We start from the raw sequence: 20,484 nt of genomic DNA, 5'->3' as shown, positions 1-20,484 counted from the left end.
CTCACATGCCAGCAGTCGGCTTTGTGTGTTCTCATCAGGCGGAGGCACTTTTGACAGCTCATTTGCAACACGAGCACCTGTGACACCTGCACAGGGTCACCTCTGTACTGGCACATACCTCGTCTTCATCGGATGTGTAGAGATGTTCACGCAGTCCTGCGTGCAGCCTCTGCTGCCTGTGGTTCAGATGCAGCGCCAAGTTCCTCTCAAACACCGTGTTAGCATCAGCCAGCGTCGTCTAAGATAAGTCAGCTGGGCCCAGAGTACTCATACGGTAAATTCATAAATGATCATTTTTCATTTCGATGATGGTTGTCACATCATCCTGTGGCCTATATAAACTGGTGTAGATCACAGACTGTATATAAAAGATGGCTGCAGCCAGTGTGACATTGTCCGCTGGTTCTGGACTCCTTTTTTTGGAAGTTCCAGAGTTATCTGGCTTTGTTGTTTGGGTAGCAAGCTTTGTTGGCAGCCAGTCGGAAACTCCATTTTATGTTTGATAGATAGCGTGAATGATGCTGATCCGGTGGCATGCTCCCGGTCCACATTTTTTCCTGCTGAGACATTTCTTAAACCTTCTTTCTGTGTTTGTCAAACCTGTAGGACAACACTGCACAGCCGATATTCCCGTCAGAGCATTTTCTGTAGCAAAGTTTATCCGAGTGTTTTATGTTATGAGCAGATTTCATTGAATGAAGAACTCATTTTCGTTTTGAGATGAGGAAGTGCCTAGCTTCTAAATTGGCTGCATGCCCACGTGTGTATAAATAACTTCCTTACAGGCAACAAGAAAGAGAAGATATTTACAAAGAAGCTACTGTCGCTGCCGCTGTTGTTATATTTGCATGTTAAGTCATTCACAGACGCTAGATTGTGAGACTTTGTGCTGTAAGATGATCACTTAAGAAGCTGAACAGAGGGAGTGTTGAGGGGTTAATTCAATGAAATCGCTGAAAGCAAAATCATCGTACACACGTGTTACAATTACACGTAAAACCTTAAAAGCACAGCAGAACTCTTTTATATTCCTGCCGAATCTCCACATGTAATGCTGAGCGTGTGCACATATATTACACGTGTGATATGTTGCTTCAGCCTGAAGATGCTATTTTCACATGTTTGCGTGTCTGCAGTTACAGGTTTACGATGCGGCTGCTTTGAAGCTCAGAGTCGCAGCTTGTTGTGGGCATCGTGCTGTCGTTGGGATGTCCCGGCTTTTCAATTAAGAACAGGAACTGTATACGAAGGATAGACGCAGCTGATGGTTTTTAGAGTCCACATGTTGAAGCCTCAGTGGGAGCATTTTGGCTGCTGAGGTTTTCATGTTGACTCAAATACCTGGAGTGCAAAGTCTTTAGCTAAAGGTAGCATATTTTGGTTAGCATCACTGTATGGCTGCATAGGTGGAGACACGTCCCGTATAATCAGCACTAAGTAACATGTTCCATGCTAAAAACTAAAGGAGAAATTTCTTGGAGTTTTGTTAGTAATGATCTAATTTCATAATTAACCCTTGTGTGGTGTTCGTATTTTTGTTACTCAGCCAGTGTTCATGGGTCTGGTGGACCCGCTAGAGTTTTGGCTTTCCAAATTAACACTATCAAACAATTTTATGTTAAATTACTCAACAGATGTTTACTTCATCCCAATTACAAGACATATGAACAGCAAACATGGTTAATTTTTTTCCCTTTACCTTTGTTAGATCACATTTATGAATTAATGTGCTTCTCGTTTTTCTTTTATATAAAATGTTATAAATAAATCAGTTATAATCAAGTGGAGTGAGTGGAAAGACACAACACATTTACACGTGAAAAAATAATTAATTGTTTAATTTTTCTTTTGAAAAAAACTGAACACGGGTCTCACAGACCCGAACACCATACAAGGGTTAAAATGTTCTAAAAGGCACTTAAAACACAGTTAAAGGACTCCAGTTAGCAGGCACAGACCATTCCCCAAACTCCAGTATCCAGATGGATGTTATAAATGCATAAATATGCTCTTTAATGCTGTAAATTTGGCTTTCTAAGATGGGAGCATGTGGGGGGGGACACTCTTGTGCCACCATCACCAGTTTGTTGGAGACACAGACTGGTCCATACCTGAGCTTACAGTAGCTGCTTTAGCCAGGTCCTGTTATAAGCAGACATGAAAGCATACTTCATGTCCTAAAAACTCTTTAAAGGATCTGATTTAAGGCGAACTAAATTTCAGCTCCAGCTGTTAAAGCCAGTCTACTTAAGCTAATCCAAAAGTTACTTAAATTGCAAACTCATTGTCATCGCTGCTAACGCTTAGGACCAAGAAACCCAAATGAAGCTGAAGCTGATGTTGATGCAGTTAGCTTTATAAGTATTTAGTCTTAAACATCCTCTCATAAATAAAGATGATGATGATAAACCAACATGCTGATGGCCTGATGGAAAGATGGGATCATCACGTGGTTTAAATAAAACCTGGCAGTTACCTGGAAGAGCATGAAAATCAGCAGCAGTCATCATCTGGAGATCTGCACAGTGCAAGAGTTTGTGGTAATGTAGCGGATGTTTTTTGTTTTTAGTAATGTGAGTGTCTATGAAGTTCTGTTATATATATATATATATATATATATATATATATATATATACACACACATTTTTTTAATATATATATGTGACTTGTTTAGTGGAAAAATCCTTTGAAGTGTGATACCGCTCACTGTGGTCACGTGACTGTGACTTTTTCAGGTTTCATTCAACACTTTTAGTTTCAGAAATAGACGGCTGTCAGTCGCAAACAGCGAATTTTCTCTTATTAAAGCTCTCGTTGGAGACATTTTCTATAATTTTACTCACTCCTTCACTTTCCACCAGCCTCTCTTTGTCTTTTACTGTCCTGTTTGTAGTATGAGCCTAAAGGTTGAGTGAAACCTAACATTTCTGAAAGTCTCTTATTTTTCAAAATGTGAGCGACTGTTGACATTTAAGTTTATCACCTCTAATGGCATAACCTTTATTTTATCACCTTTGTTGACTCATCCACATTTAGGGCATGAATATGATGATAGGAGTGTGGATTAAATGTTGAATGACGCAGTGATTCAGCTTTTTCCTTCAGAAGTTGACAAAAGTGTAATCACTGTCACCAAGTGACATTTTGGTGAAATAAGTGTCAGCACTGTGTTATGAGCAAACTCCTATTTGTTTAATTTTCCTGCAAAAAGCACCTCATATTTCCCCCCTGGTCATTCACACCCCTCTGCAGTGACTCTGTGACCCACCGGTGGGCCCTGCCCCTCAGTTTGAGATACCTTGACATAGCCCTGGATGGATGTGACGTGCCTTTACTGACCACTCTCGGTGCTGAGGTGTTCTGAGCATTGTTAAGTATAAAAACAAACCCTCTTTGTGTGCAGATATGATCTGATGTGTTGGTTTTACTCTTAGGTGGTCACCTCCTTTCAGCGTTTGTACTCTCACTCCATCGTAGGGACTTTAAAGCTGCTCTTGAAATTCAAATCATTTCCCTCTGTAGCTGGTGACTAAAAACTATTTCCTTCCCATGCATTTAAGTTAAAAATCAGTCTTCTGTTGCAGTGATGTTTCCTGCACAGCGGAGGAGAAACTTTGCTGAGACTTGGTTTTGCTTGGTTTTCTCTGGCTTGGGAAGTGACTCAAAGTTAACTGAGCTGGCTGCAGGTTTGCACCTCATCATGTCAGGATCTTCCTCCTCTTACAGTAAAAACCCAGAGTCTCCTTATCTGATGTGGCTTGTGCTACTAAGCTGCACTTTAGGGTTGCTGTTCAACATCTTGCAACTCTAGTTTCATGCTCATAGCCTCACAGAAGCTGCGGGAAGCTGCGGGCTGCACCTGGTGTGTGTGCAACCTCAGGCACAAAAAGAAGAAGTGAGACAAACGAGCAGCAGACTACATACAAAATCTGCCTGCAGAGCCAAGTTAACTGTGTCAGAAACAGTGTGGTTTTGTCTGTGTGTGTGTGTGTGTCGGTGTGTGCTTTACAATGAAATGTGCTTGAATTTTTGGTTGGCTTGGATTTATCTTTAACCCCAAAAAGAGGAAGAGAGATCATTTTTATGACGCTGAGAAATTCAGACAAATTATGCCAAATACCTGCACGTGTGTGTGTGTGTGGGTGTGTGTGTTTGGCTTATTTGATAACTGACCTACATCAAAATAAGATGATAAATGATCAGCTTCAGGCTTTCTTGTGTTTCTCGTGTCTGAACGTTGAGCTTGCTGCCATACTGGAAGAAAAAGAGGATATTTTCAGGAGACTGAAGTATTGCAAAAGTCCTTTCTGACCTAATCTGGAGGCATCATTGTATTCTGAAAAAGACTTAGAAATGCATATTCCCCCACAATGACTCATCTGCAGTGAGTGACGGAACAAAGTTCAAAATGCTGCTGCTTGTCTAGAAGAACCAAAATACACTTTAAGTGCTTCTCGTCTTTTTACACTCATGAGCTGACGGATGCATCAGGGACGGTGTGTTGGCCGACATGCAGGCTGGAGGATCAGGGGATCGAACCATAGACCGTCTGAGGAGTAGAGAACATGATCTACCTTAAGTTAGACCAAATCTCCACATTCCGTATATTTCAAACACACCTTTATGCCGTACCTGGACACATTATACAAAAGCTGTGAAAACCCCTATGCAGATGATTTGTTTCCCTGAAGTTCTTCTACTGTTGATTTTATAGTCTGTGTCCATAAATCTACAAAAGAACAATTATTTAAGATATTGTCTGCATCATGCACATGTCACCAGTAATCCTTTTTAAAACATCACAGTATATCCCAGTGGTATATCCCAGTCTGGGATTAAATTTATTCAGATTACAGATGACCTCTGAGTTTTTAAGAGCTTCACCAATCAGACTGTATCAAAATGTTTAGGTCGAGGCATAAATAACCACGAGGTTACGCTAAATTTAAAAAAATCATCAAAAGGAACTAAAGTAGCTCAAATATTCAAGTCTCAAGACTGAGCTTGAGCTCCGACCGTACACACAGGTGTGAGTTTTAGCTCGTGTGCTTTTTGACTGACCTCGTTTCTGGCTGGTGTTTGCTTTTCAGCTCCGTCCCTCCTCCACCCTTCCTTTTTCCATCCCTCGCAATGATCTGTGTGACGTTTTGCGTCGAGGAGCCAGTAGTCGTTGTATGCCCTGCTGAGAGAAAGTGAGAGGGAGGAGGCCGCCTACGCTCAAAGCGCGTTGGCATGTGCGCCAACGCACTACGGACGCTGCGGCGTTGGTCCTGCCTCGTGTGGAATAAGAGAGCTCCGCCATCAGCCATGTTTGCTCTATTATCGCTGCTCAAAATCGACCATTAGCTCAACACAGCGGGTCAAAATGATTCGCACGCCGTTGTGCAAAAATCCCGAGTTTAGCTTTAGCATCTTCTCTGACCGCTTCTCAGAACTGCCAGGTGTGTTTTTTAGTTTTAAGAATGAGATGCGGACACATCCATCCGGTCTGTGTGCACTAAACACACCAGAGAGGAAGCACGGAGAGATGAGACTGACAGAGATTTCTTATCTTTAGCCGTAAGACAGAGTATGACTAATAATATGTTTAAAACCAGTGCAGGTGTTTATATATTTATGTCTGTGCTGGGTGTTATGGGGCTGCTCAAAGTTAGATATGTTTAAGTAAGATATGGTTAAGATTACAGCTGGGTTTATATCCGGCTGCTTTCAGGGACAACAGACTCATGTGAGGTGTAATCGGAGTTCTTGTTTCCCTTCACCTCGTTCCTTGTCTCGAGACTGTAGGAAAGCAGAGTATGATGATGCTTAGAGTGTCATCATCACAGAGGTCAGCGAGAGGAAACACCCCTCTGCGGCACACACTTCAAAGTGGAAATGTTTCTGTGGAAGGTCCACAGCTTCCTCTGTGTGTTTGTTTGTTTACTGCACAGGGTGTCTTTCCTCTCAGTGACCTCTGCTGTGTGTCTCTCTCACACAGTGATTGAATGGAGTTTCCATTGTCGCTGTTGTTTTTCTTGCCTCAGCTTTCAGGCTCTGATTGCTTTTGTTTGACTGTACTGCTCGTGTAAGCTCAGCCATTGTGCGACCAGACCTTTGCTTTTCTCAGTAGAGAGTTAGAAACTCTCTACTGTGAAGTGAAAGCTTTGTATTGCTCAGTTTTACCCAGAAATGCTGTGTAAGATAGTCCAAAAAGGTACCGCACAGGTACGTTTTTATCTCGTCCCTAACGATAAGAGTGACTAAACTTTCCGAGAAGCAACTCACAAATCATCATCAGACAGATACCGAAGCTCTGCACGGCCTCTTTAGGTACACAAGCGACGCAGTTTCAGTGCTGCCGTTTTGGACATCGGCCCTGTGATGCACAGTGGAGGGATTTTTATGACAGTTTCATGTTAGAGACCACATCCAAAACAAAACATGACCAATATTGTGAAATGATCACAGAGAAGCCCAGCAGAGTGAGCGTCCGGCAAAAACAGCTATCCAGCTGGAGGATGGGCCAGATTTAAGCCTATTCAAATTAAACTAATCCATTTTATTTTTTTGAAAGTAACTCTCAAACTGGACTTCCTCTGATGGCAGCTTGAGGCTTGTTCCAAACCAGTCAATCCCACGTTCAAATATAAATCTCTACAGTAGAAATAAATGTGTCCAGGACCTGTCTGTGGTTAGTTTCCACCTTTATAGCAACTGAAGTTTTTTGTTAACCGTCCTGGAGTTAATCTGATAAGGCTTAGAGTGAGGAGCATGCAGATCTGCCAACATTACTAGCCTCCCATTGTCTGGTAGCTTCACCTGCACTAACTGGAGTCTCTTGACTGTGTTTGCGCTCTTTTTGTCTTTTTAATTCAATTTTAATTCGGTTTTCTGGGTGCTGGAGCGTTTCCCAGCTCTCATAGGTCTGGAAGGTGGAAACACCTTGGGCAGGTCTCCAGTCTTAGTGCACAATATGCTAACTTCTCTCAGCAGTACTGTTTTTGTTTTCTTCTACATACTGGTCTGCTGTATCTGATCAGAGGCAAATGTGAACAGACCACAGGGTAACTCGTTACTCAGCTAAAGATCAGCTCAGCTGCCTGCTTTGAACCTGATGCAGGGTTTCCCAAATGTTTAGATTCATTTCGTGGCACATGTTCAATGAAGAAAGAAGCCAGCTTGCACACTTTCTCCTCCACCTTGTAAGACAGCAGCTCATCATGCTTTGTTTTCAGAACAGGTGGTTGGTCATCCACCTCAAAGCTTAACTCAGGACCACCAGGCTTGCGTCACAAGCCTGTTGTTGTTGCATATCGCTGAATTTCACTGACATTCTGTGGTCTCTGGTTGCTGGTGTCTTCCTGTGTGTACGCCACCTTAGATTGCAGCTGGCGAAGAAGGTAGTGTTCTGCTCTGCAGCCGCAGCTAGCTCAGCCCAGGTCCACATGACTCCCCGGGGTCAGGCTGGACCTCTGCCTCTGATGGAACCACCAGGAGAGCAAAAGGCCTAACCTCGCCAGCTGCAGTGAAGGCGGTGGAGCTTGATGATATCGAGGACCGCCACTGCACCAACCCGACAGAAACTCAACAGTCAGGGCTGAGGCTGGCTGGTTATCAGAGATCGAGGAGATTAACTGTTCAGAGAAACATTCTCAAGATAGTCAAGTGACCAGAAAAAAACTGCAGCTGTCATCACATGTGGCTGTGCAGCAGAAAAATGAGGTGCTGAGAGGGAGTGCAGTAAAGAAAAAACTGGAGCATGAGCCAAGGTTAGCAGAGCTGCACGAGCATCTCACATTATCACAGTCTCTTAGAATAAATGCATGAGCTTGCTGTCTTAGACAAAGCTGTGCCCGTGAAAATAAGAGTCTTTATTTATTTTTTATGCCATGAGGATGTAGGTGCTGCTCCTCGGAGCTTCACAGTTCTCCAACCGCCACTCTGAGGAAAGATTTCCCAAGCGCCTGAAAACTACCTGTGCTCTAGTTTAACTCCAGTTTGAGATTTAAACTTTAGTTTGTGCTTCAGTGATCTCCTAAACCGTTGCCAGTGTTTGGCCGTTGGAGGCGCGGGGGTGGGACAACAATGTCTCCGCTGTGATGCGGTGTGTTAAATTCGCTGTACACAGTTTAATCTCAGCAGGTAAACTCGACACAGCGATCGTTCTTTTACCTTTTTGAGTTTGTGAAAGGATGGATTTATAAGTCGGTCATGGCTAAAAAAAGGAAACCCCTTAATGCAAATGAAGTCGTCAGTTGTTTGTGACCACCCTCCCACTGCGACTACAACACCCAGACTTTCCACTGTGCCATTTCAGTATCAATCTCAGAGGCGCAGACCGCCTACCGCCAACGTTAAATTTACCTCCAACTGCAAAGTGTCGACTTCCATCGTTGTTTTTGCCGATGGCGTTAATTTTCCGACAAATTGAATTTTGCGCCTAGCAAGGCGGAGGTGGCCGCCGTTTTGGCTTCTTGCGTTCTTCTCATTTGATTAGCATCTTAAACATGCCTGCTGTTAAAATGCTAATGATGTTGTTCTAATGCCACAAACTGCTTTGTAAACAGTGGTTTTGTTATAATGACTCAGTAGCAAGATGAGTGTGAAGGACACGGATGACATAACGTGGCAGTTAGTGTGCTGCTAGTGTAGCTCTGTGCTCGCGGGCTGACGGAGGATGGTTGGAGGGGGTTAAACTGCCGTCATTTTGACATCACTTTGTGAACACTTTGTACCTCGGACAGAGGAGTGGTTGAAAAACCCATGTGTCACCGTGTCGTTGCTTTTTGAACCTCCCTCTCTGAGGCAGTGGAGTTTTCCGTGTCACACGTGTGCAGGCTGTCATGCCCTCGCTGACCGACTACACTTATGACTGTTTCTCTTCCTCTGAGTGCAGTGAGAGTGTGGGCAGCTGTCACATCTCAACTTTGATGTTCAATATGTGTAAAATCATCTCTGCGCCTGTAACCACTGAAAAAAGGAAGTTACTCCTGAGTTATCTACCTGATCACCGTGTTTTTCTCCATCTTTGCTCGCCGCCGCTCGTCCAGGTGAGCGTGCGCTGTGGGCTTGTTTCCTTTGTTTGCTGAATAATTAAGTCTAATTAAGAAGACAACATTTGACACTCTGTACCCGTAATGATGAGTCTCCACACCTCAGCATAGATCAATAAAGACGTGGTTTGATAGTCTCCAGGTTTTCCGAAGGTGCGCAGACAGAGAGCACCCTCGCTAACCTCTGATGCAAACCCGGTCATTTTGTTCTATAAGTGGGCCTTAAATGTGACGGTCTTCATCGGTTACTCCTCGCCAGGTTTCAGATGTCTTTTCTGTCACAGTTAGTGTTCCCCGCGGTTTTTCTATCACACCTGTTCCAGTCAGTTAATCACGCTCCTGTGATACACACTCACCTGTTTCCCTCATTTCCCTCCCACATCGCCTTGTCTCTGCACATTTCCTACTTCCTTTGCGTTACCCCTCATGGGTTTTTTGTTTCCTTGTGTATTACAGCATCTGTTTGTGGATTTTTGCCTCTTGCTAAGCTCCCCCTTTGTAACTGATCTGCTGTAGGTGACCATTTTTGTGGTCCCTTTTCCTTTCTTGAAACCTTTACGGGAAAATATGTCACAGACAGGGTTAAAGGTTGTTTCTATGTTCTGTATGATATATAAGAACCATCCAGCCAAAGTAGCACCTACAGGAACTGCAGTTTTCGGTGCCTCGCTTATGTACAACTTCCCTTCACACATATCGGGCTTGCAGCTCTGACTAGTGATTAGTCTCAACAGTTAATGCAGTATAAATAACTCGGTGATGTTTCTAGTGCAGTTAATGCTAAAGCTTAACTGTTAACTAGTTGTGTAAGTCCGTACTAAATACAAGGATTTATTTAAGCCAAAAATGTTTCATAAGTCTTAAAGTCTCTGTTAAAATGAAGAAGATGATAAACATGATATCTATCTAAAATTTGGTTACCATGGAGATGACCAACATGAACACCTAGTGTTGCTTTTGGTTAAATTCTCTAAAAATAACAAAAACCTTTAAAACATGAGACAGCTGTGAAACATTAATTCGTTGATGATTGACGTCCTCGATGCCTCGTGTTCGAGACGGTTTGTTGGCCTTCGTCTTTCCTCACCGTGTTTTTGCGTTTAGCGTGTAACAGTATTCGACCTGCTTTTGCGAGTTTATTTTTATCAGTAAGTTATTGTTAGAATGGCGTGCCCGTCTTTGCCCATTTATTTTAACCTCATACTCCCACATGATCACTGAGGTCTGCTGATACTGTGTGTACCGAGGTCCTGACACTGGTCTTTGCTATCAGGTCCTCATCAGCACTGAAGACCTTTGAGACCTTTGCTTTTACTGCTTTCGTACAAATCTGTTGTGTTCCTTTTTGGTGATTTTATTTTAGTCACCAAACTACACATTCTTCACCAGTTTGTTGGTTTTAAATGTGCTTGTGAGTAAATTTCACTTGACTTTACTTGACCGTGTGAAGTCTGTGTGCGTGTGTGACTGTGACGCACAACTCAAGCTGTGAAGCGATTAAACCTCACTCAGTTTCTTTTTAGACTTCATCAGACTCACAAGGCTAGACTTTCTGGGTGGTGCTGTTTGTCTCATGTCACATGATGTGTGCGATCACCCTCATGTAAGAGAGCTTTAATCGTCTCTGCCAGCCAAAGGAACAATGCGCCTAGCGATCGCAGCGGTTGGACAAAAATAATTGTGCCGTTTTTATTTCTCGGTACGACTTTTACCGTGTGTAGGAATGTAGCGCATGAGCTTCAACTCGGAGGAAATGTTTGTGTGCGTGAGAGCATTTTTTTATAGTTCTTTTATAAATAAGTGCGCAAAGAGAAGTGACACCTTCTGGGATCACACTTTTAAAGGTCATCGTATGTCTGTGTGTCTGTGTGAGTGTGTGTGTGTGAGTGTGTGTGTGAGTGTGAGTGAGTGTTTAATGCCACAGCTTTGTGCAGTGGGCTGTATCTTGCACTCCACTGATCTGGACAGCAAAAATGCAAATTACGCTTCTACTGGCACACAAGAAAACAACAAAAGCAAAAGAAACCCACCAAAGTGCTGAGATCTAATAACTGACTGATGCACTACATTATAAAAAATAAAATCATCTGTCTTTTTTATGTTTTCAGGCACGGAACAAGCAGAATGGAGAGCTGACAGCTATCAAAGTTATCAAGATGGAGCCAGGTGAGAGATTTACCTCAATCTTCAAACTTTTGCTTGATTTTTATCATCTTTTAATTCTTGTGAATCTTCGTGTTCATGTCGAAGTGTGAAAGTTGAGACGACATCGAGATGTTACCTCAGTGTTGGCTCGAGGTCCAGTGATCTGCACGGGGACTTAAACTTATAAACCTTCCTTCGGCACGCTCTCCTCCTGAGCTGCCCAAGTCAAACTCACACATCTGCATCACAAGGTTTTTAATACTGGCATCAGGTGCCGACACACACAGAGGCTCTAACAGTACAAATAGGTTGAGTTTGTCATGCAACAAATAAGACAGAATTGGGATGTTTCAGCAGTCATATGAAAAACTGAGTAGACTTGCTTCATGACATTGAAGTTTGCAGACATTCATTTATGCACGGCTCTCTGAAGGCCCCACCGCAGCATTTCAGTCGCTGAGGTCTGGACTTCGACCGGAGCATTGCAGCTAGGTCTGCCACAAACTATTATTTTGATAGTCGAGTAGTCGCCGATTATTTTTGCGATTAGTCGACTAATCAGATCATCATCCATTGGACGTAAAACGTACAGCTTATTGCACCAGCAGCATCTGCTCGTATATAACTATCATTAGCTTACAGCTTTAAGTGTTTAAGGTGCTAACTAAAAATAAAGACAAGATGATAGTTTATTAAATTTTAATGAAATTTGCAGATTGTTTCGGTGGAGTTTAATAAACTCAGCCTTCTGCTCCTTGCTATCTAAAATATAACAGGACACCGGAGTATATTCTCGAGCCTTGAACCCCGGCTAGCTATCGAGCTAGTGGGTAACAGACGTCTCCGAAAACGTCGGAGCGCTTTTGAAAATATGTGGCGTCTAAATCTGGGACTCTCCGCCATATGACCTTAGAACTGAAGAAGCTTCTCGGATGAGAGGTGAAACGTCTTCTAGCAACAACGATGACCTGGATGACTGAGAACCTTCACAGACATGTGGTGTCTTGATAAACCGAGCAGATATTTGAGGTTTACACAGCTACATTCTCGCTTGAAAATCTGTTAAACGTTTATTTTGTGACCCAGAAAGAATAATAAGAGTAATATTAAAACTAACTAGCTGCCGCCATTGTTGGAAACTGAGCAGGGCTGCGCTATGAATTCTGGGATAGGTTGGGCCACGAAGGATACACCCGACCCATCCCTCAAATCTGGGGAAATGAAGGGCGCATTTGTCGGAGTCTTCGAATTTGGACAGTCTTCGTCGTGTCGCTGTAACATAATCGGCCTACAAATGCAGGCACAGGAAGATGCGGTTCCTGAATTTGGACACAGCTATGACACCGGACACAGCTTCTTCTTCTTCGGGGTTTAACGACAGCTGGCATCCTCGTACATGCAGTGCTGCCATCTTCTGTTTCAGTCCGTGATTACACTCTTAAATCCTGCTACTTATCCCTGCATCTTTTGGGATCTTACAAAGCTTCAAACAACACGTCGACTATTAAATCAGTCGTCGACGATTTTGATAGTCGACGTAATCGCGACTAGTCGACTAATCGTGGCAGCTCTAACTCCAGCACTTTCATTCTTTTGATTTTCAGCCATTCTGTTGTAGATTGAGGTCGCTCTCTTGTTGCATGACCCAATTTTGGCTGGGCTTTAGCTGTCAGACAGCTACCGATACTTTACAATAGAAAGGAGTTCACGGTTCAATGCAAGGTGACCAAGTCAAGTGAGTGTAAACAAGCCCAAATCATCAGCCCTCCACCCCCGTGTTGACAGCATGAGGTGTTTGTGCTGATGTGCTGTGGTTGGTGTTCCAAACGAAATTGTTCCACAATTGTTTTGTGGTTTGTTCAGATGCCTTTTTTAAGGCTTTCTCTTGCATTTCATATAAACAAGCTGTAATTGTTGTACGGTTGTACTGTTACACGCTAACAGAGGCCTGTAGAGTGCGATGAAGATGGTCTTGCTGTTTTTTTGAGGTTCTCTGAACATTGCATGACTGGCTTTGGGGTGAATTTGCTGGGACGTTCTCTCCTAGAGAGGCCATGGTGTGGCTGTCTGTTCACAACCGTTTAATAACCAAAAAATTTCATTTAATTCCTGATTTTTATTATCTGATCACTTTGTGTAAGACCTTCTGTCTAGACCTGGTACGTTTCAGTTTTTGCAGTTGCACTATGACCAGTTTGGACCACAGAGATGACATCAGCGTTTTAGCCATCTTTGCTGGGCTGTAGATGTTTTATCTCGGCTATGGACAAAGATAATAAATATTATTTCAGCTTTGTTGCAGCAAAGATCTTGAATTTGTTTTTAATGCAGTGCAATTACTGCATCCAGTCATCATTGTATTTTGATTAGGGAGGTTTAATTTTACAAAATCGTTGGCGCAGCAGTTGGAGCAAACACATAAATCACACATACAGAGGCAGGAAACTGTTAGATTCTACCGGCGACCAAAGAAGGCAGCAGTATGATCATCCTCATTATTTTCCATCAAACGGATGGAAATCATGTCTGATTAGTCTGACCTCCAAAAATGAGACTGATTATTTAAGTGTATCATCTTAAACATTTAAATTTAAATGAAAAATAGAGGGAAATGATTTGCAGTTTAAAACACACAGGCAAATGAAAACAGTACAAAAAGCAACATAACACATGCAGAAAACAAGTCCCTTTATTTTTTATGTTGTATTTTGGTCAAAACATGATCCACCTGCAGCCAGTTTTGCACAATATAAAGGCAGATCCAGTCCAATAGCATGACTTATAAACCAAAATGTGCTATTAGGGCTGTGAAAATACATGAAAGGTGCCCTCCGACTGCACCTGTGTTTGCATCTAATGCGGTGTTGATGATAATAAAGACGTGTCTTCTGTGTCTCACCCCACAGAGGACGATTTTTCTATCATCCAGCAGGAAATCATCATCGTAAAGAGCTGCAAGCACCGCAACATCGTGGCATATTATGGCAGCTACATTCGGTGAGATCCCTGTTTCTCGTTCCTTCCTCCCTCCTGTTTTCTTAACCTCGGAGTTAACGCACAGGTCTTCCTTTTCTGTCTGCAGAGCTAACAAACTGTGGATCTGTATGGAGTTCTGCGGCGGAGGCTCCCTCCAGGATATCTACCATGGTGAGTCATGTGACACAAGGTCGGTCTAAAGATGGAAACCAGAGCGTGATAAGATGCAAAAGTGTCTCCGACTGTCAGATAACTGATATAATCGCTGCCTGTGCGAGTGGATTGATACGGACCCAATAATCCTTTCTGTGTGGAAAAAGAGAGAGAAGAGGATCTTTTTTCCCACACCCACACTTTCATGCTTTACAAAAAAATAATAAAAACTGCCAGCGTGAGAGTCTCGTTCACATGTGTCAGTGATTTTCCCTTTCAGTAAATGGACAGATAGCAGCCGAACAGTGAAAACTGTAAAACGTCTGAGTCTTTAACCAGCAAACACAGCCACATGAACCTTTAGTTTAAAATGAAAACAGCGTGCAGAGACTCTGTCCTTCTGGGGGTTTTCTCAGCTGATGATGGAAAATTGACTGGTGCTTAGAGAACCCAGCTTTACTGGCACGTTGGACCAGCAGTAGCTGGGTTTGACATTAAAAAAAGATATTGAAATTAACTGACTACACCTGTATTTAGTAATATTTTGCAATTCACTCTTAATGCTAAGAAGTGCCTTTCAACGCACCTTTTAGAAAACAACTAAAGGGTCCAGTGTCTGACCCAAAGAGCAGCATGTGGACTAGATAAGCTCCGCCTCCTAAGCCACAGCCATGGCTCATTCATCACAGAGGGCAGAGCAGAGCTGCGAGCACGAACATGATGATTGTCTTTGTATTCTGATTACATTTATTATAAATCTGAAATACTGATAATATTTATTTGTAATGAGCAGTTGTGGCTCAGGAGCTAGAGGGCATTTCATGCTACGTTAAAAGTCACAGGTTCAATTTCTTTGAACGACACCCAATTTTGTGTGTGTGCAGTGAGTACAAAGCTTTTTATGGCAGAGAATAAAGAGCAGTGTGAATGGGGAAAGGTGGCTTGGCTTAAAGTGAGAGTAGAAAAGTGTTAAATATTAAGTATTAGATGGATGGAAAGCTATTCACAATCAGTCTGACCATCATCAATGTCAGAGACACACAGACATGTACAATACTTTACATAGCATGTGAATATTTAACCAGTTATACCCAAAATATTCAACCGAAGAATACACGAAGGTTTAGGAAACCTGCAGACATCTTGAAAGTCGCCTTAATAGCACTTTTAAAAAGATTAAGGAGGGCAGTTTTTTATAAATATGAGTGTGAGGCCGCCTTAACAATACCACAATTTATAACGGGGTTATAGCTGATTTACAACAAAAGATCCACGAGCGTGAAAGCTTGAGGCTTTCAGACATCCTGCACAGGCAGCTGGGTTTATTCTGCTTCTTAACGAGGACAAATTTCTGCACGAGAGGCCAAAACAGTCCTGAATACAGAAGCACTGTGACAGCTACAGATCCACAGTGGTTAACAGCGCACTGAAGTCTTTGTGCAAGCATTAAAAATCTTAAAAGGAAATGACAGTTCAGATCGTTTCCCTACACTGAGCATCGTGATATCTTTTTTTAAGATGTGTCTTTGTGCTTGTTTGTAGTGAAGCTGGTCAGAAATGTTCTGAAAACCATAAATATCTTTTTTAAATCTGCAGCCTGAATTTAATCATTTGAATAAAAAATGATCGCTAAATTAACCCTTTTCAGCTCTGCGTTGTTCTGTGACTGTTTTGAATCTGTATGTTAAAAACTGCATCATGTTCCACAGTGACGGGTCCTCTGTCCGAGCCACAGATAGCCTACATCTGCAGGGAGATGCTACAGGTAATCACATTCTTTTAAATTTACTGTTTCCTGTTTGTTCCTCTTTAGTGCTGACGTGCATTTACTAAATAAAAATATTAAGTAGTCATACCTGTAAATACTTGTGTTTACTGGGTTTTCTGACCATCTCCCAGCAGCCTTGTATTTTCTGTTTCTCTGAGGAAAATATATGCATTGTCTGGTACGGGAGACAGCTTAGCTTGTATATGCCTGAAGCTGGCAAACCTGACAACCCACAACATGCATAGAGAGCTTCTCCTGTTTTAATGACAGGAGAAGCTGGAGCTCCAGGAGAAAGCTGAAAAAGTCCAGGCTGAGTTTGAACTGCTGTGAGGCAACGTGTTATTGTGTGAAGGTCAGCGGCCAGCGGCAGTTATGTTTATTAAAGAATTAAAGAGTTGTTTGGAAAGGAAAAAAGGGTAGTTCCAGTACTTGGATGTTCATCTAACTATTGCAGCTAAGACGACAAGCTGAATGAAGCCTTGTGTAAAAAAAAAACCCCAGAACAAATTAAAATAAATGATGGGAAGTCGAGCGATGTCCCAGCCGACGTGGATTACGCATTGACGTCATTTGTTCAGTCAGACTCGGTCGCGGTATGACTGCAAAAACTGCATCTTAAACGTAGAGATGCTGATGGAGCCTTTCAGTCACACCAAATACAGGAAGCAAATAACTGTCAACTAATCGGGTTGTGGAATGACTGTGAGTCGACCACCACATGACATCCAACCCACATACACAGAGCAGTATGACCTCTGTTTTCACTGAGACATCAGCTGTTCAGGCCTCCCTCACAGCAACTTTTATTTTCATCAGTTTCTTTTTGTTCTAAATGTTGAGAAGAGACATCAAAATGTTTGCTGGCATCAGGAAAATTATACAGATATCCACAGTTTTCACCCTTGTGGGGCCTTTGAATCATATGTTATGCCTCTTTGCAACCGTTGCGAGGTAAACAGCGAGCTACAAAATAATTGATATAAAACAAATCGTCCCCTAAACCAGACAAACGTCACAGGTGTGTGAAATGAGTGCACAGGCTGTCTCCAAAATGCAACACTGAAAAAGGAAACTACACTTCAGTAACTTCAGTCCTACTGTACACAGTGTGTCACCAGTCTCATTTTACACAGCAGTGGTTTCCTGATGGTTAAACTAGAGCATTTAGAGGAATTTTTAATTCCGTCAGAGTCTATCAAGTGTAAATGTTATCAGGTTAAATTAAAGGCTTTTATTTTGTTGTGCGTGTGTGTGCGCAGGGCCTGGAGTACCTGCATGCAGAGAGGAAAATCCACAGAGATATTAAGGTGAGCGAAATGTGATGTGAGATTTTTATTCTTTGTTTTTTGTTCCCCCCGTGTTGCTTATTTTGTGGGAGAGCACATTAGACCTCAGCAGATGAAGCTTGCAGACTGGAAAAACTGGGTCAGTGCGGTGACAGAGAAGAAGATGTAAACAAGGCCAACGTTGTCCTTAAGATTTGGGTTCATGGTAGTCCTAAAAAATATTATTATTATTTTAATCGTAGCAGCTCAGTGATGTAATTTGAAAGAAAGCGAAAGTTCTTCATGTTAAAAAACAAACAGACAAAAGTTAGGAACTATAAACTATATTAGTCAGAACAGACGCTATAAAAATACATTCTTAAATGAAGCTGAATGAATCTTGTGCGTGTTTTTTTTTATTTCCATCCTGTGTGGGTTCAGTTAAAGATCACTGAGTGGGTAAAGAAGACTTTTTTAAATATATAGAAGAAGATGTTTTTGTGTTGATGTTTTATCTCGCCTTCTTTTCCTCTCAGGGTGCCAACATCCTCCTCAACGATCAGGGCGAGGTCAAGTTGGGTAGGTGGAAGTTTGCACTGTCTGCTTTGCACTGTACCGGCATGGTTAGCATGACTCATTCACTGCAAAAAGAGACGTTCTCACAGCGACATCTCCCCTGTCGTGTTTACTGAAGAATCAAATCATGAATTAGATCTCTGAATTTTCACCTGATTTGCTGAAAGCACAAACATGTCAGAGATTGCGCTCTTAGTTTTTGAAGCGTTTCGCAGCAACTCTGAAATAAATAAACTTGGTGAGTCTCATTTTAGTCACTGAAATTCATGAACACGTGTTTAATTTGTGGTTATTTTGGCGTTTATTGATGTTTTCTTTCCTCTGTTGTGCAGCTGATTTTGGGATCTCAGCTCAGATCACGGCCACGCTCGCTCGCAGGATGTCCTTCATCGGGACGCCGTATTGGTAAGATCTCAGACGTCGTTCAGCTTTTATCCCTTTCCACTACAAAACTGATCATTTAGACCACCCACCACTTTATTAGGTACACTTTTCTAGACCTGGGTCAGAGCTGCCTTAGTTCTTCATGTCATAGATTCAACAAAGTGCTGCAAACATTCCTGAGAGTTTAATCCACGTTGACGTCACGTGACGTCACGTGACCTCACATAGTATCGTAGCATCGCACAGTTGCAGGTTGGTTGGCTGCACGTCAGTGATGATCTGGTGACTCATGAGATCAGGTGAGTGTGGTCACCTTATCTGAGTACAGTGACCTAATTGTCATGTTCGAAAAACCAGTTTACCATCAGAAGTTGGTACACTGTTATCGTTAAGAGAAATACTCAGGTAGACTGTGGTGTTTAGACGATGCTTAGATGCTACTAAGAGGTCCACAGCATGACCAGCAGCACCCTGGCAGGATGGGTCCCTGCGTTCCCGTCGCTTATGCTAAACCCTGACCCGACCATCTGAAGTTTACAACAGAAACTGAGACTCATCAGTTCAGGCGACGTTTTTCTGATCTTCTGATGTTCAGTTTTGGTGAGCCAGTGTGAACTGTAGCTAACAACAGGATATTCACACCTGGTGGTTGTGGTCTTCTGCTGCAGCCTATCTGCTTTTGCGTATCTTAGTTATACTTTTGTCTTCCTTCATCTCGAAGCAGCCTGCCCATTCTCTTCTGACTCTTTTTTACCCAGAGAGCTGATGCCACTGGAAATGCTCTCATTTTTAGACCCTTCCTCTGTAAGCTCTGCAGATAGTTGTGCAGGAAAATCCCTGAAAATCACTCAGATCAGCCCGTGTGGTACAAACAGCTGTGGCACATCCAGAGTCACTTAAATCAGCGGTCCCCATCCTTTTTTGCACCACGGACCGGTATATGCCCAACAATATTTTCACGGTGTCACATGAAAATATATAAGGTGTCGCGGATAAATACAACAAAATAAAACCAGTACCGGTACCAAAAAAAAGAAGATTCATTCATAACACATGGGAACAGACCCAGGGAAACCGAGTTAACGATAAAAAATAACGATAAAAACCCTGAAAACCATACATTTCACACCCGAGCCTCAACTCTCGCAGCCCGGTACCAAACGACTCCGTCCGTGGCCCAAAGGTTCGGGACCACTGACTGAAATCACCTTGAACTTCAACAGGTCGTGTTAATCGTGTCTACGTGCCTCAGTGCACTGAGTTGGCAAGCTGGACAGCGTGGAGTGCTACGACTTTAACTAGAGCTATTAAGCTGCATTTATAACCTGTATGAGTACAACAGCACAGCTATTTGTTATTACATGATATACAAACATCATCAAGGACAGCTTCCATCCTGGTGCATCAGCACAAAGACCCACAGACTCAAGCATAGTTTCTTCACAAAAGCCCGAAACACCCTGAACTCACACATGCACTGACAACACAGCTCCACCCCCAACCCAAGGTCTTCCCTCTATACACAGACTCACAACTACCACCACCACTGTGCAATACTTAATTTACATGCAATAACCCAGACTGTAAATATTTAACACAATTTTTTTCTTCACAATTTGCATATTTGTACATTTTCTATTTTTTGAATAGTGTTCATATGTGTATAGTGCTGCAGAACTTTGCACCTCACCCCCCTTTCTTTTCCCACATGTCTGCACTGAGTAGGAGATGCTCTGTATCTCATTGTGCATGTGTATAATGACAATAAAAGGCATTCTATTCTGTTCTATTCTATTCTAATTAGTGCTGAGTAACGGGCTAATAAAGTACCACAGCTTCATTTGCTAAAAATAAAGCACAAACCTCTTGGATGGTCTGTACAACACAGCAAGTTATATTATTATTCAGGTCACTGCATTAGAAAAGCAACAGCACAAACACGGCGACGAGATCCAGTTCAGTGACCAATTAGGTGAGGTGAAGCCTGGCCAACAGTGACTGGCTACAGGTGACTCATTTGGGACACCTGCCAAGCAGCCAAGGAGCCACACTGATCACACCGCTGCCTGTAAAGCAAAATGCAGATGTGTTTCTGTCTGCAGAGGCACAGCTTTTTGCACCAGGTTGTGAACATGTTCGTCTATGAGGACCGGCTCATGGAACCAGCCTTCAGTGGCCGTTA

At 42.6% G+C, this 20,484-nt stretch overlaps 1 protein-coding gene across 4 annotated transcripts in view; it reads left to right on the top strand.

The window, feature by feature from the left end:
- The window catches only part of map4k1 (mitogen-activated protein kinase kinase kinase kinase 1), a 54,851-nt gene that overhangs the window by 16,522 nt on the left and 17,845 nt on the right, over window positions 1–20,484 (top strand). For 2 of the 4 annotated variants that reach the window (XM_086262365.1, XM_086262364.1), the window contains 7 exons: window positions 11,144–11,201; window positions 14,087–14,177; window positions 14,263–14,327; window positions 16,019–16,074; window positions 17,337–17,384; window positions 17,879–17,921; window positions 18,251–18,323. In XM_086262365.1, coding sequence (XP_086118491.1) covers window positions 11,144–11,201; window positions 14,087–14,177; window positions 14,263–14,327; window positions 16,019–16,074; window positions 17,337–17,384; window positions 17,879–17,921; window positions 18,251–18,323 — 434 coding nt within the window. Of the gene's footprint in view, window positions 1–9,968; window positions 10,097–10,652; window positions 10,735–11,143; window positions 11,202–14,086; window positions 14,178–14,262; window positions 14,328–16,018; window positions 16,075–17,336; window positions 17,385–17,878; window positions 17,922–18,250; window positions 18,324–20,484 lie in introns of those variants that run through there. The other 2 variants (XM_086262366.1, XM_086262367.1) reach the window with 2 other exon arrangements.

This window comes from Aulonocara sp. 'chitande type north' Nkhata Bay, linkage group LG14, assembly GCF_057382095.1.
Source record: "Aulonocara sp. 'chitande type north' Nkhata Bay isolate Kocher_YH1m ecotype deep benthic linkage group LG14, A_spYH_male_GT1.1, whole genome shotgun sequence".
Classification (NCBI taxonomy): Eukaryota; Metazoa; Chordata; class Actinopteri; order Cichliformes; family Cichlidae; genus Aulonocara; species Aulonocara sp. 'chitande type north' Nkhata Bay.
The sequence above is the reverse complement of the archived record's forward strand: the minus strand, read 5'-3'. Positions and strand labels throughout refer to the sequence as shown.